This window comes from Cinclus cinclus, chromosome 32 (assembly GCF_963662255.1).
Source record: "Cinclus cinclus chromosome 32, bCinCin1.1, whole genome shotgun sequence".
Classification (NCBI taxonomy): domain Eukaryota; kingdom Metazoa; phylum Chordata; class Aves; order Passeriformes; family Cinclidae; genus Cinclus; species Cinclus cinclus.
In genome coordinates, this window is record NC_085077.1 from 1,155,760 (window position 1) to 1,168,799 (window position 13,040).

Sequence of the window (13,040 nt, forward strand, 5' to 3'; positions counted from 1 at the left end):
CCAAAAAAAATTCCAAACACATCCTAAAAAAATAAAGAAAAACCACCTTGATCAGGATTTTTTCTTTTTTCCATTGCCACATTCCCCAAAAAAAAAAAGAAAAAAAAAACATCCCTGGAGAACGAGAACATCCTGGGAAATTTGGGAAATTCCAAGAAATTCCAGAGGGTTTAATTCCCACCTCGGAAGCTGCCGGAAAGTTCCTGGGAAAGGTGAAAAATTCGGGATCCTCCTTTGCCGAAGGGGGCCGGGAATTCCATGATTTTTTGAGGGGGTGGGGTGGGGTTATTTTTTTTTTTTTGGGAATTTTTTGGGAATGGCCCCCTCAGGAAGGCACTCGGAGGCGGGAGCTGCCCAGCAGGAGCTGCAGGATCCGATCCACGGAAAAGGCCAGAAGGAAATCGGCCACGAGCACGGCCAGGATCAGCAGGCGGAACTGGGGAAGAGAAAATTCCGGAAGGTTCCGTGGGAAGGAGGCTCCCAAATCCCCAAATCCCCGGGAATTCACCCCCAAAATCCTATCCCCAAAATCGGTCGTGAACAGGGCCAGGAGCAGCAGCCAGAAATGGGAAAAAAAGGGAATTAGGGCTCCCAAAAATCCCTGGGAATTCAGCCTAAAATTCTTGGGAATTCCAGAATGTTCCATGGGAATGGGGCTCCCAAATCCATGGAAATTCCAGAATGTTCTACAGGAATTCCAGACTATTCCATGGGAATTCCAGAATGTTCCACGGGAATTCCAGAATGTTCCACGGGAATGTGGCTCCCAAATCCATGGAAATTCCAGAATGTTCTACAGGAATTCCAGAATGTTCCACGGGAATTCCAGAATATTCCATGGGAATGGGGCTCTCAAATCTCCACCCCAAATCCATGGGAATTCCAGAATGTTCTACAGGAATTCCAGACTGTTCCATGGGAATTCCAGAATGTTCCACAGGAATTCCAGACTGTTCCATGGGAATGGGGCTCTCAAATCCCCACCCCCAAATCCATGGGAATTCCAGACTGTTCCATGGAAATTCCAGAATATTCCATGGGAATGGGGCTCCCAAATCCCCAAATCCATGGGAATTCCAGACTGTTCTACAGGAATTCCAGAATATTCCATGAAAATGGGGCTCCCAAATCCCCAAATCCATGGGAATTCCAGAGTGTTCCATGGGAATTCCATGATGTTCTACAGGAATTCCAGACTATTCCGTGGGAATTCTAGAATGTTCCACGGGAATGGGGCTCCCAAATCCCCACCCCCAAATCCATGGCAATTCCAGAATGTTCCGTGGCAATTCCAGACTGTTCAGTGGGAATTCCAGACTGTTCAGTGGGAATTCCAGAATGTTCCATGGCAATTCCAGACGGTTATGTTGGAATTCCAGACTGTTCAGTGGGAATTCCAGACTGTTCCATGGCAATTCCAGAATGTTCCATGGCAATTCCAGAATGTTCCATGGGAATTCCAGAATGTTCCACGGCAATCCCAGACCTCCCTCTTGTCCCACCCGAGCCCCTCTCCCTGTAACAATTCCCACCCCGCAGCCGTTTCCCCGGCGGAAACCCCTCCCCCCAAAAACTTTGGGAATTTTGGGAATTTCACCCCCCCTGAAACTTTGGGAATTTTGGGAATCTCACCTCGGCAGGGATCTCGACGAGGCCGAAGCCGAGGTTGAGCTCGGGGCAGGCTCCGCTGAGCAGCCCCAGCACGGCCGAGGCCGAGAGCAGCAGGGCCCAGAGCAGCGCCCGGTTCTGCCCCAGGCTCTCCATGAACGGCTGGCCCTGCCAGAAGGGGCACTGGTTTGGACTGGGAGGGACTGGGAGGGCACTGGTTTGTACTGGGAGGGAGTTTGAGGGCACTGGGAGGGAGTTTGGAGGCACTGGTTTGTACTGGTTTGTACTGGGAGGGAGTCTGGGGGCACTGGGAGCCGATACCGAGCAGTTTCGGAGCAGTAAAACGGAGTTTGAGGGCAGTGGGAGGGCACTGGTTTGTACTGGGAGGAAGTCTGGGGGCACCGGGAGGGCACTGGTTTGTACTGGGAGGGACTGGGAGGGAGTCTGGGGGCACTGGGAGGGACTGGGAGCTGATACCAAGTGGTTTCAGAGCAGTAAAATGGAGTTTGAGGGCACCGGGATGCACTGGGAGGGCACTGGGATAAACTGGGAGATCACTAGGAGGGACTGGGATAAACTGGTTTGTACTGGGAGGACACTGGGAGGGAAGCTGGGGGCACTGGGAGCCGATTCTGAATGCTTTCAGAGCAGCAGAACGGGGTTTGCTGGCACTGGGAGGGCACTGGTTTGTACTGGGAGGGACTGGGAGGGCACTTGTTTGTACTGGGAGGGAGTTTGGGGGCAGTGGGAGGGCACTGGTTTGTACTGGGAGGGCACTGGTTTGTACTGGGAGGGAGTTTGGGGGCAGTGGGAGGGCACTGGTTTGTACTGGGAGGGAGTTTAGGGGCAGTGGGAGGGACTGGGATAAACTGGTTTGTACTAGGAGGGCACTGGGATAAACTGGGAGATCAGTGGGAAAAGTGGGGAGAGAAACTGGAGAAACTGGGAAAAGTGAGGAGAAAAAGTGGGAAAAGTTGGGAGGAGAAATTGGGAAAAACAGAAAGGAAAAAGTGGGAAAAACTGGGAAAAGATGGGAGAGAAACCAGGAAAAAATTGGGAAAAAATTGGGAAAAAATGAGAGAAAAAACAGGAAAAAAATGGGAAAAAAATGAGAATGGAAACGGGAAAAAAAAGGAAGGAAAAACTGGGAAAACTGGGAAAAAATGAGAATGAAAAATTGGGAAAAGTGGGAAAAGATGGGAGAGAAACCAGGAAAAAATTGGGAAAAAAAAATGAGAAGGAATCTGGGGAAAAAAAGGAAGGAAAAACTGGGAAGGAAGAATTGGGAAAAAACTGGGAAGGAAAAAGTGGGGAAAAAAGTGGGAAGGAAAAATTGGGAAAACTGGGAAGGAAAAATTTGGGAAAACTGGGAAGGAAAAATTGAGGAAAATTGAGAAACCAGGAAGGAAAAATTGGGCAAAACTGGGAAGGAAAAATTGGGCAAAACTGGGAAGGAAAAAGTGGGAAAAAACTGGGAAGGAAAAATTGGGAAAACTGGGAAGGAAAAATTTGGGAAAACTGGGAAGGAAAAATTGAGGAAAATTGAGAAACTGGGAATGAAAAAGTGGGAAAAACTGGGAGGGAAGAATTGGGAAAAAACTGGGAAGGAAAAAGTGGGAAAAAACTGGGAAGGAAAAATTGGGAAAACTGGGAAGGAAAAATTGGGAAAAACTGGGAAGGAAAAATTGGGAAAAAAGTGGGAAGGAAAAATTGAGGAAAAAGTGGGAAGGAAAAATTGGGAAAAAACTGGGAAGGAAAAATTGGGAAAAACTGGGAAAAGATGGGAGAGAAAGAAGTAAAAAAAAAATGGGAAAAAAACCCCCAAGAATGGAAACAGGTGAAAAAAAAAAAAGGCAGGAAAAACTGGGAAAAGCGAGGAAGAAAAACCTGGAAAAAAATGCAGGAAAATTGGGAATATTCCCAAATTCCCACCTTGTAGTTGATGGCGAAGGTCGCTGTCTGCATGGCCATGGCCAGCAGGTACACGGTGCTGTTCACCAGGGAGGGCTCAAATTCCTGGCTCAGATCCACAAATTCCTGCTCCCTGGCCATGGAAAAATCCTGGGATAAATCCTGGGATAAAATCCGGGGTCAATTCCCAAAAAATTCCCAAAAAAATCCCATTTTTAATGGGTTAAAATTGGGGTTTCGGAGCAGAAAATTGGGAATTTTGGGGGTTTTATGCACGGGAATTCCTGGCTCAGATCCACAAATTCCTGCTCCCTGTCCTGGGATAAATCCTGGGATAAATCCTGGGATAAATCCTGGGATAAATCCTGGGATAAAATCCGGGATCAATTCCCAAAAAATTCCCAAAAAAATCCCATTTTTAATGGGTTAAAATTGGGGTTCCGGAGCAGAAAATTGGGAATTTTGGGGGTTTTATGCACGGGAATTCCTGGCTCAGATCCACAAATTCCTGCTCCCTGTCCTGGGATAAATCCTGGGATAAATCCTGGGATAAATCCTGGGATAAAATCCGGGATCAATTCCCAAAAAATTCCCAAAAAAATCCCATTTTTAATGGGTTAAAATTGGGGTTTCGGAGCAGAAAATTGGGAATTTTGGGGGTTTTATGCACGGGAATTCCTGGCTCAGATCCACAAATTCCTGCTCCCTGTCCTGGGATAAATCCAGGGATAAATCCAGGGATAAATCCTGGGATAAATCCTGGGATAAAATCCGGGGTCAATTCCCAAAAAATTCCCAAAAAAATCCCATTTTTAATGGGTTAAAATTGGGGTTTCGGAGCAGAAAATTGGGAATTTTGGGGGTTTTATGCACGGGAATTCCTGGCTCAGATCCACAAATTCCTGCTCCCTGTCCTGGGATAAATCCTGGGATAAATCCTGGGAAAAAATCCGGGGTCAATTCCCAAAAAATTCCCAAAAAAATCCCATTTTTAATGGGGTAAAATTGGGGTTCCGGAGCAGAAAATTGGGAATTTTGGGGGTTTTATCCACGGGAATTCCTGGCTCAGATCCACAAATTCCTGCTCCCTGTCCTGGGATAAATCCTGGGATAAATCCTGGGATAAATCCTGGGATAAATCCTGGGATAAAATCCGGGGTCAATTCCCAAAAAATTCCCAAAAAAATCCCATTTTTAATGGGTTAAAATTGGGGTTTCGGAGCAGAAAATTGGGAATTTTGGGGGTTTTATGCACGGGAATTCCTGGCTCAGATCCACAAATTCCTGCTCCCTGTCCTGGGATAAATCCTGGGATAAATCCTGGGATAAAATCCGGGATCAATTCCCAAAAAATTCCCAAAAAAATCCCATTTTTAATGGGTTAAAATTGGGGTTTCGGAGCAGAAAATTGGGAATTTTGGGGGTTTTATGCACGGGAATTCCTGGCTCAGATCCACAAATTCCTGCTCCCTGTCCTGGGATAAATCCAGGGATAAATCCTGGGAAAAAATCCGGGATCAATTCCCAAAAAATTCCCAAAAAAATCCCATTTTTAATGGGTTAAAATTGGGGTTTCGGAGCAGAAAATTGGGAATTTTGGGGGTTTTATGCACGGGAATTCCTGGCTCAGATCCACAAATTCCTGCTCCCTGTCCTGGGATAAATCCTGGGATAAATCCTGGGATAAAATCCGGGGTCAATTCCCAAAAAATTCCCAAAAAAATCCCATTTTTAATGGGTTAAAATTGGGGTTTTGGAGCAGAAAATTGGGAATTTTGGGGGTTTTATGCACGGGAATTCCTGGCTCAGATCCACAAATTCCTGCTCCCTGTCCTGGGATAAATCCTGGGATAAATCCTGGGATAAATCCTGGGATAAAATCCGGGGTCAATTCCCAAAAAATTCCCAAAAAAATCCCATTTTTAATGGGTTAAAATTGGGGTTTCGGAGCAGAAAATTGGGAATTTTGGGGGTTTTATGCACGGGAATTCCTGGCTCAGATCCACAAATTCCTGCTCCCTGTCCTGGGATAAATCCTGGGATAAATCCTGGGAAAAAATCCGGGATCAATTCCCAAAAAATTCCCAAAAAAATCCCATTTTTAATGGGTTAAAATTGGGGTTTCGGAGCAGAAAATTGGGAATTTTGGGGGTTTTATGCACGGGAATTCCTGGCTCAGATCCACAAATTCCTGCTCCCTGTCCTGGGATAAATCCTGGGATAAATCCTGGGATAAATCCTGGGAAAAAATCCGGGATCAATTCCCAAAAAATTCCCAAAAAAATCCCATTTTTAATGGGTTAAAATTGGGGTTTCGGAGCAGAAAATTGGGAATTTTGGGGGTTTTATGCACGGGAATTCCTGGCTCAGATCCACAAATTCCTGCTCCCTGTCCTGGGATAAATCCTGGGATAAATCCTGGGAAAAAATCCGGGATCAATTCCCAAAAAATTCCCAAAAAAATCCCATTTTTAATGGGTTAAAATTGGGCTTTCGGAGCAGAAAATTGGGAATTTTGGAATTTTTTTTAGGGATTAAAACCTCAATTCTGGAATTTTTTTTTGGGAATTTTTTTTTGGGATCAGAGCTTCACCTGGGCTCCATTCCTGCCTTTCCTAAAACAGGAAAACCAAGCTCAGGAATTGGGAAAATTAAAATAAATCCTGGAATTTTTTGGGATTAAATTTTAAAACCTGGATTTTTTTAGGGATGAAAACCTCAATCCTGGAATTCTTTGGGAATTTTTTTTGGGAATTTTTTTTGGGATCAGAGCCTCACCTGGGCTCCATTCCTGCCTTTCCCAAAACAGGAAAACCAAGCTCAGGAATTGGGAAAATTGAAATAAATCCTGGAATTTTTTGGGATTAAATTTTAAAACCTGGATTTTTTTAGGATTACATTTTAAAACCTGGAATTTTTTTGGGGATTAAAACCTCAATCCTGGAATTTTTTTTTGGGATCAGAGCCTCACCTGGGCTCCATTCCTGCCTTTCCTAAAACAGGAAAACCAAGCTCAGGAATTGGGAAAATTAAAATAAATCCTGGAATTTTTTGGGATTAAATTTTAAAACCTGGATTTTTTTAGGGATTAAAACCTCAATTCTGGAATTTTTTTTTGGGAATTTTTTTTTGGGATCAGAGCTTCACCTGGGCTCCATTCCTGCCTTTCCTAAAACAGGAAAACCAAGCTCAGGAATTGGGGAAAATTGAGGAAAACCCTGGAATTTTTTGGGATTAAATTTTAAAACTTGGAATTTTTTGGGGATTAAAACCTCAATCCTGGAATTATTTTTATTTTTGGGATCAGATCCTCACCTGGGCTCGCTCCATCCCAACACAGGAAAACCAAGCTCAGGAATTGGGAAAATTGAAACAAATCCTGGAATTTTTTGGGATTAAATTTTAAAACCTGGATTTTTTTAGGGATGAAAACCTCAATCCTGGAATTATTTTTATTTTTGGGATCAGAGCCTCACCTGGGCTCGCTCCATCCCAACACAGGAAAACCAAGCTCAGGAATTGGGAAAATTAAAATAAATCCTGGAATTTTTTGGGATTAAATTTTAAAACCTGGATTTTTTTAGGGATTAAAACCTCAGTGCTGGAATTCTTTGGGAATTTTTTTTTGGGAATTTTTTTTGGGATCAGAGCCTCACCTGGGCTCCATTCCTGCCTTTCCCAAAACAGGAAAACCAAGCTCAGGAATTGGGAAAATTAAAATAAATCCTGGAATTTTTTGGGATTAAATTTTAAAACCTGGATTTTTTTAGGGATTAAAACCTCAATGCTGGAATTCTTTGGGAATTTTTTTTTGGGAATTTTTTTGGGGATCAGAGCCTCACCTGGGCTCCATTCCTGCCTTTCCCAAAACAGGAAAACCAAGCTCAGGAATTGGGAAAATTAAAATAAATCCTGGAATTTTTTGGGATTAAATTTTAAAACCTGGATTTTTTTAGGGATTAAAACCTCAATGCTGGAATTCTTTGGGAATTTTTTTTTGGGAATTTTTTTGGGGATCAGAGCCTCACCTGGGCTCCATTCCTGCCTTTCCTAAAACAGGAAAACCAAGCTCAGGAATTGGGAAAATTGAGGAAAACCCTGGAATTTTTTGGGATTAAATTTTAAAACTTGGAATTTTTTGGGGATTAAAACCTCAATGCTGGAATTTTTTTTATTTTTGGGATCAGATCCTCACCTGGGCTCGCTCCGGGCTTGAGCTTCCTGGTACAGGAACACCAAACTCAGGAAATGCACCAGGAATTGCAGCAGCACCGTCAGCACCGTGTAGAGATTAAAAATATTGGGAAGAGGCCTCTCCTTGGAAAGAGTCTTCAAAGGCTGGGAAAAGAAATAAAAAACAGACAAACAAAAAAAAAAAAAAAATTTTTTTTTTGGGAAGGAATAAAAACCAAGGAATGTTGGATGGAATCCAAAATCTCCAGGGTTTAAATCTTGGGGGTGTTTTATTCCCAGGGAAATTGGGATTTTGTTTTGTTTTGTTTTGTTTTTTTTTCCCCCCAAAGTTATGCTAAAATTAAAGGTTTAAATTGAAGGGTTTTGATTTTTGGCTGATTTATTATTTTATTTTTTATTTTTTTTTTAGGTTTTTCTTGTTGTTCATCCTAAAAATTGAGATTTTTTTTTTTTTTTTTTTTTTTTTTTTTGAGGGGAGGAAAATACCAAATTCAACATTCCTGCCACTCCAACTTTAGAAATCGAGAGGTTTTTATAATAAATGGGAATTTTTTTTTTTTTACAGGGAAAAAATAAAAAAATCCCTTTTTCCATAATTTTGCCATGCCTGGGATGAATCCCAGAGAATTTCTGGCTCCTATCTTGGATCTGGAGATTTGGGATCATCCCAAATCCAGGAAAACACAAAATTCCCACATTCAGAAACAGCCATTTTGTGACCATAAATGCAATTTTTTTGGGGAAAAAAACCCAAATTTTCACCAAATTTGGGATGAATCCCACAGAATTCCCAGCTCCCAAATTAGACCTGGAGATGAAGAGGAAACTTTGGGATCATCCCAAATCCAGGAAAACACAAAATCCCCACATTCAGAAACCGCCATTTTGTGACCCCGAAACCGGATTTTTTTGGGCGAAAAAAACCCAATTTTCACCAAATTTGGGATGAATCCCACAGAATTCCCAGCTCCCAAATTAGACCTGGAGATGAAGAAGAAACTTTGGGATCATCCCAAATCCAGGAAAACACAAAATCCCCACATTCAGAAACCGCCATTTTGTGACACCGAAACCGGATTTTTTTTGGGGAAAAAAACCCCAATTTTCACCAAATTTGGGATGAATCCCACAGAATTCCCAGCTCCCAAATTAGACCTGGAGATGAAGAGGAAACTCTGGGATCATCCCAAATCCAGGAAAACACAAAATCCCCACATTCAGAAACCGCCATTTTGTGACACCGAAACCGGATTTTTTTTGGGGAAAAAAAACCCAATTTTCACCAAATTTGGGATGAATCCCACAGAATTCCCAGCTCCCACCTTGGACCTAGAGATGAAGAGGAAACTCTGGGATCATCCCAAATCCAGGAAAACACAAAATCCCCACATTCAGAAACCGCCATTTTGTGACACCGAAACCGGATTTTTTTTGGGGGAAAAAAAACCCGATTTTTCCCAAATTTTGGGATGAATCCCACAGAATTCCCAGCTCCCAAATTAGACCTGGAGATGAAGAGGAAACTTCGGGATCATCCCAAATCCAGGAAAACACAAAATCCCCACATTCAGAAACCGCCATTTTGTGAGCCCGAAACCGGATTTTTTTTTGGGGGAAAAAACCCCGATTTTTCCCAAATTTTGGGATGAATCCCACAGAATTCCCAGCTCCCAAATTAGACCTGGAGATGAAGAAGAAACTTTGGGATCATCCCAAATCCAGGAAAACACAAAATCCCCACATTCAGAAACCGCCATTTTGTGACACCGAAACCGGATTTTTTTTGGGGAAAAAAACCCCAATTTTCACCAAATTTGGGATGAATCCCACAGAATTCCCAGCTCCCAAATTAGACCTGGAGATGAAGAGGAAACTTCGGGATCATCCCAAATCCGGGAAAACACAAAATCCCCACATTCAGAAACCGCCATTTTGTGACACCGAAACCGGATTTTTTTTGGGGAAAAAAAACCCGATTTTTCCCAAATTTTGGGATGAATCCCACAGAATTCCCAGCTCCCACCTTGGACCTGGAGATGAAGAGGAAGCATCCAGCCAGGAGCAGCCCCTGGAGCGTGGCCTGGAGGTCGCTGAACTTGACGCCCTGCAGGAAGAGCACGCTCTGGCTGTAAGCCAGAACCAGAGCGTTCAGAGCCAGGATTTTGAACATTTGCAGAGTGGTGACCAGAGTGCAGCGACCTTGCTTGATGACGTGGCAGACTGAGGGGAGGGGAAAAGAAAAAAAAAAAAATAAATAAAAAAAAGGGAATTTTGGGAATTAGGGATTAGGGAAAAGTCGGTGGGGAAAGGGGGTAAAGGGTGAGGGGAGTGTGGGGCGGCCATGAGGGGAAAAAGTGTGGGAAAATGGGGGGAAAGGGGGGAATTGGGTGAGGCCCTCGTGAGGGGAAAAAGGGAAAAAAGTGGGAAATGGGAGAGGCCTTCATGAGGGGAAAAAGGGAAAAAAGTGGGAAATGGGAGAGGCCCTCATGAGGGGAAAAAGGGGAAAAGGTGGGAATTGGGTGAGGCCCTCATGAGGGGAAAAAGGGGAAGAAGTGGGAAATGGGAAAAGGGCAGGAATTGGGTGAGGCCCTCATGAGGGGAAAAAGGGGAAAAAGTGGGAAATGGGTGAGGCCCTCATGAGGGGAAAAAGGAGAAAAAGTGGGAAATGGGAAAAGGGCAGGAATTGGGTGAGGCCTTCATGAGGGGAAAAAGGGAAAAAGGTAGGAATTGGGAAAAGGGCAGGAATTGGGTGAGGCCTTCATGAGGAGTAAAAGGGGAAAAAGTGGGAAATGGGTGAGGCCTTCATGAGGGGAAAAAGGGGAAAAAGTGGGAAATGGGAAAAGGGCAGGAATTGGGTGAGGCCTTCATGAGGGGAAAAAGGGAGAAAAGTTGGGAAATGGGTGAGGCCTTCATGAGGGGAAAAAGGGAAAAAGGTAGGAATTGGGAAAAGGGCAGGAATTGGGTGAGGCCTTCATGAGGAGTAAAAGGGGAAAAAGTGGGAAATGGGTGAGGCCTTCATGAGGGGAAAAAGGGGAAAAAGTGGGAAATGGGAAAAGGGCAGGAATTGGGTGAGGCCTTCATGAGGAGTAAAAGGGGAAAAAGTGGGAAATGGGCGAGGCCTTTATGAGGGGAAAAATGGGAAAAAGTGGGAAATGGGAAAAGGGCAGGAATTGGGTGAGGCCTTCATGAGGGGAAAAAGGGAGAAAAGTTGGGAAATGGGTGAGGCCCTCGTGAGGGGAAAAAGGGAAAGAAGTGGGAATTGGGTGAGGCCCTCACGAGGGAAAAATGCAGGAAGAAGGTGGGGAAAAGGAAGGAAAATTATCTGGAATTTGCTGAGGCCTTCATGAGGGAAAAAAGGCGTGAAAAGGAAGGAAAAAAGGCGGGAAAAGGAAGGAAAAAAGGCAGGAAAATGGGAAAAAAGGGCAGGAATTGTCTGAGGCCTTCATGAGGGGAAAAAGGGAAAAAAGTGGGAAATGGGTGAGGCCCTCATGAGGGGAAAAAAGTGGGAAAAAGGCAGGAAAATGGGAAAAAGGGCAGGAATTGGGTGAGGCCTTTCTAAGGAAAAAAAGGGGGGGAAAAGGCAGGAAAATGGGAAAAAGGACAGGAACTGTCCGAGGCCTTCACGATGGGAAAAAATGATGGGAAAAGGGAATTTTGAGTGGGGTCTTCATGGATTTAGGGCTGGAATGGATTCAGGATTGTTTAGGATAAAACCAAGGCTATTTTGAGCTTCCAATCCAGAGGCCAAATGCTCCAAACTTTAGGAATTCCAAGCTGCAATGGGCTCAGGGCTATTCAGAACAACGTGGAATATCCCGAGCCTCAAATGTAGATCCCAGAATCTCCAAATTTTGGGAATTCCAAGCTGGAATGGGCTCGGAATTATTTAGGATAAAACCAAGGATCATTCTGAGCCTCAAACCCGGAGCTCAAGAGCTCTGAATTTTGGGAATTCCGAGCTGGAATGGGCTCAGGACTGTTCAGATTTGGGGTTTCATCCCATTCCTGCCCCATTCCCGAGGTTTTGGGTTTTTTTGTTTTGTTTTTTTTTTTTTTTCCTGATTTTTCCAGGCTGGGCACTCACTGCACTGGATGGAGGAGAGCTTGGAGGTGAAGGGGGCGGCGATGCTGGCGTCCCCAAGTTTCACCACCGGTACCTTTTCCTCTTCCAGGTCCCTCAGTACCTGGCTCAGCCGCTCCTGTGGGATTGGGAATTCCCAAAAAAAAAAAAAAAAAAAAAAACAACCAAAAAAAACAAACAAATCAGCGGGAACGGCCGGAAAACGCGCTCCGAATCCACCCAAAATCCAGCGGGGAAAGAGCGAGTTGGGGGTCTGGGGTGAAGGGGTTGGAGGTGCCTTCCCACCTCCAGAATTCCAGGATTTATCCCGTGTTTTTCGTCCCTTCCCACCTCCAGAATTCCAGGATTTATCCCCGTGTTTTTCGTCCCTTCCCACCTCCAGAATTCCAGGATTTATCCCCGTGTTTTTCGTCCCTTCCCACCTCCAGAATTCCAGGATTTATCCCCGTGTTTTTCGTCCCTTCCCACCTCCAGAATTCCAGGATTTATCCCGTGTTTTACGTCCCTTCCCACCTCCAGAATTCCAGGATTTATCCCGTGTTTTTCGTCCCTTCCCACCTCCAGAATTCCAGGATTTATCCCCGTGTTTTACGTCCCTTCCCACCTCCAGAATTCCAGGATTTATCCCCGTGTTTTACGTCCCTTCCCACCTCCAGAATTCCAGGATTTATCCCCGTGTTTTACGTCCCTTCCCACCTCCAGAATTCCAGGATTTATCCCCGTGTTTTTCGTCCCTTCCCACCTCCAGAATTCCAGGATTTATCCCGTGTTTTTCGTCCCTTCCCACCTCCAGAATTCCAGGATTTATCCCGTGTTTTACGTCCCTTCCCACCTCCAGAATTCCAGGATTTATCCCGTGTTTTACGTCCTTTCCCACCTCCAGAATTCCAGGATTTATTCCGTGTTTTACGTCCCTTCCCACCTCCAGAATTCCAGGATTTATTCCGTGTTTTTCATCCCTTCCCACCTCCAGAATTCCAGGATTTATTCCGTGTTTTACGTCCCTTCCCACCTCCAGAATTCCAGGATTTATTCCGTGTTTTACGTCCCTTCCCACCTCCAGAATTCCAGGATTTATTCCATGCCATCTCTTCTCCCACCAAAATTTTCCCCTTTTTTCCCACTGGAATTTCATTTCTTTTCCCCACTGAAATTCCCTCTCTTTTCCCACTGAAATTCCCTCTTTTTCCCCACTGAAATTCCCTCTTTTCTCCCCTTTTCCCACTGAAATTTCCTCTTTTCCCAC

At 44.4% G+C, this 13,040-nt stretch overlaps 1 protein-coding gene across 4 annotated transcripts in view; it reads right to left on the minus strand.

Annotated features, from left to right (window-relative positions):
• Window positions 1–32: 32 nt before the first annotated feature.
• Window positions 33–13,040, minus strand: part of ATP13A1 (ATPase 13A1) — a 28,949-nt gene continuing 15,941 nt past the window's right edge. For 3 of the 4 annotated variants that reach the window (XM_062511840.1, XM_062511839.1, XM_062511841.1), the window contains 6 exons: window positions 11,798–11,912; window positions 9,737–9,933; window positions 7,715–7,857; window positions 3,541–3,652; window positions 1,633–1,776; window positions 33–436 (listed from right to left, as the gene is read on the minus strand). In XM_062511840.1, the coding sequence (XP_062367824.1) occupies window positions 326–436; window positions 1,633–1,776; window positions 3,541–3,652; window positions 7,715–7,857; window positions 9,737–9,933; window positions 11,798–11,912 (822 nt within the window). In that variant the 3' untranslated portion in view covers window positions 33–325. Of the gene's footprint in view, window positions 437–1,632; window positions 1,777–3,540; window positions 3,682–7,714; window positions 7,858–9,736; window positions 9,934–11,797; window positions 11,913–13,040 lie in introns of those variants that run through there. The other variant, XR_009934086.1, reaches the window with a different exon arrangement.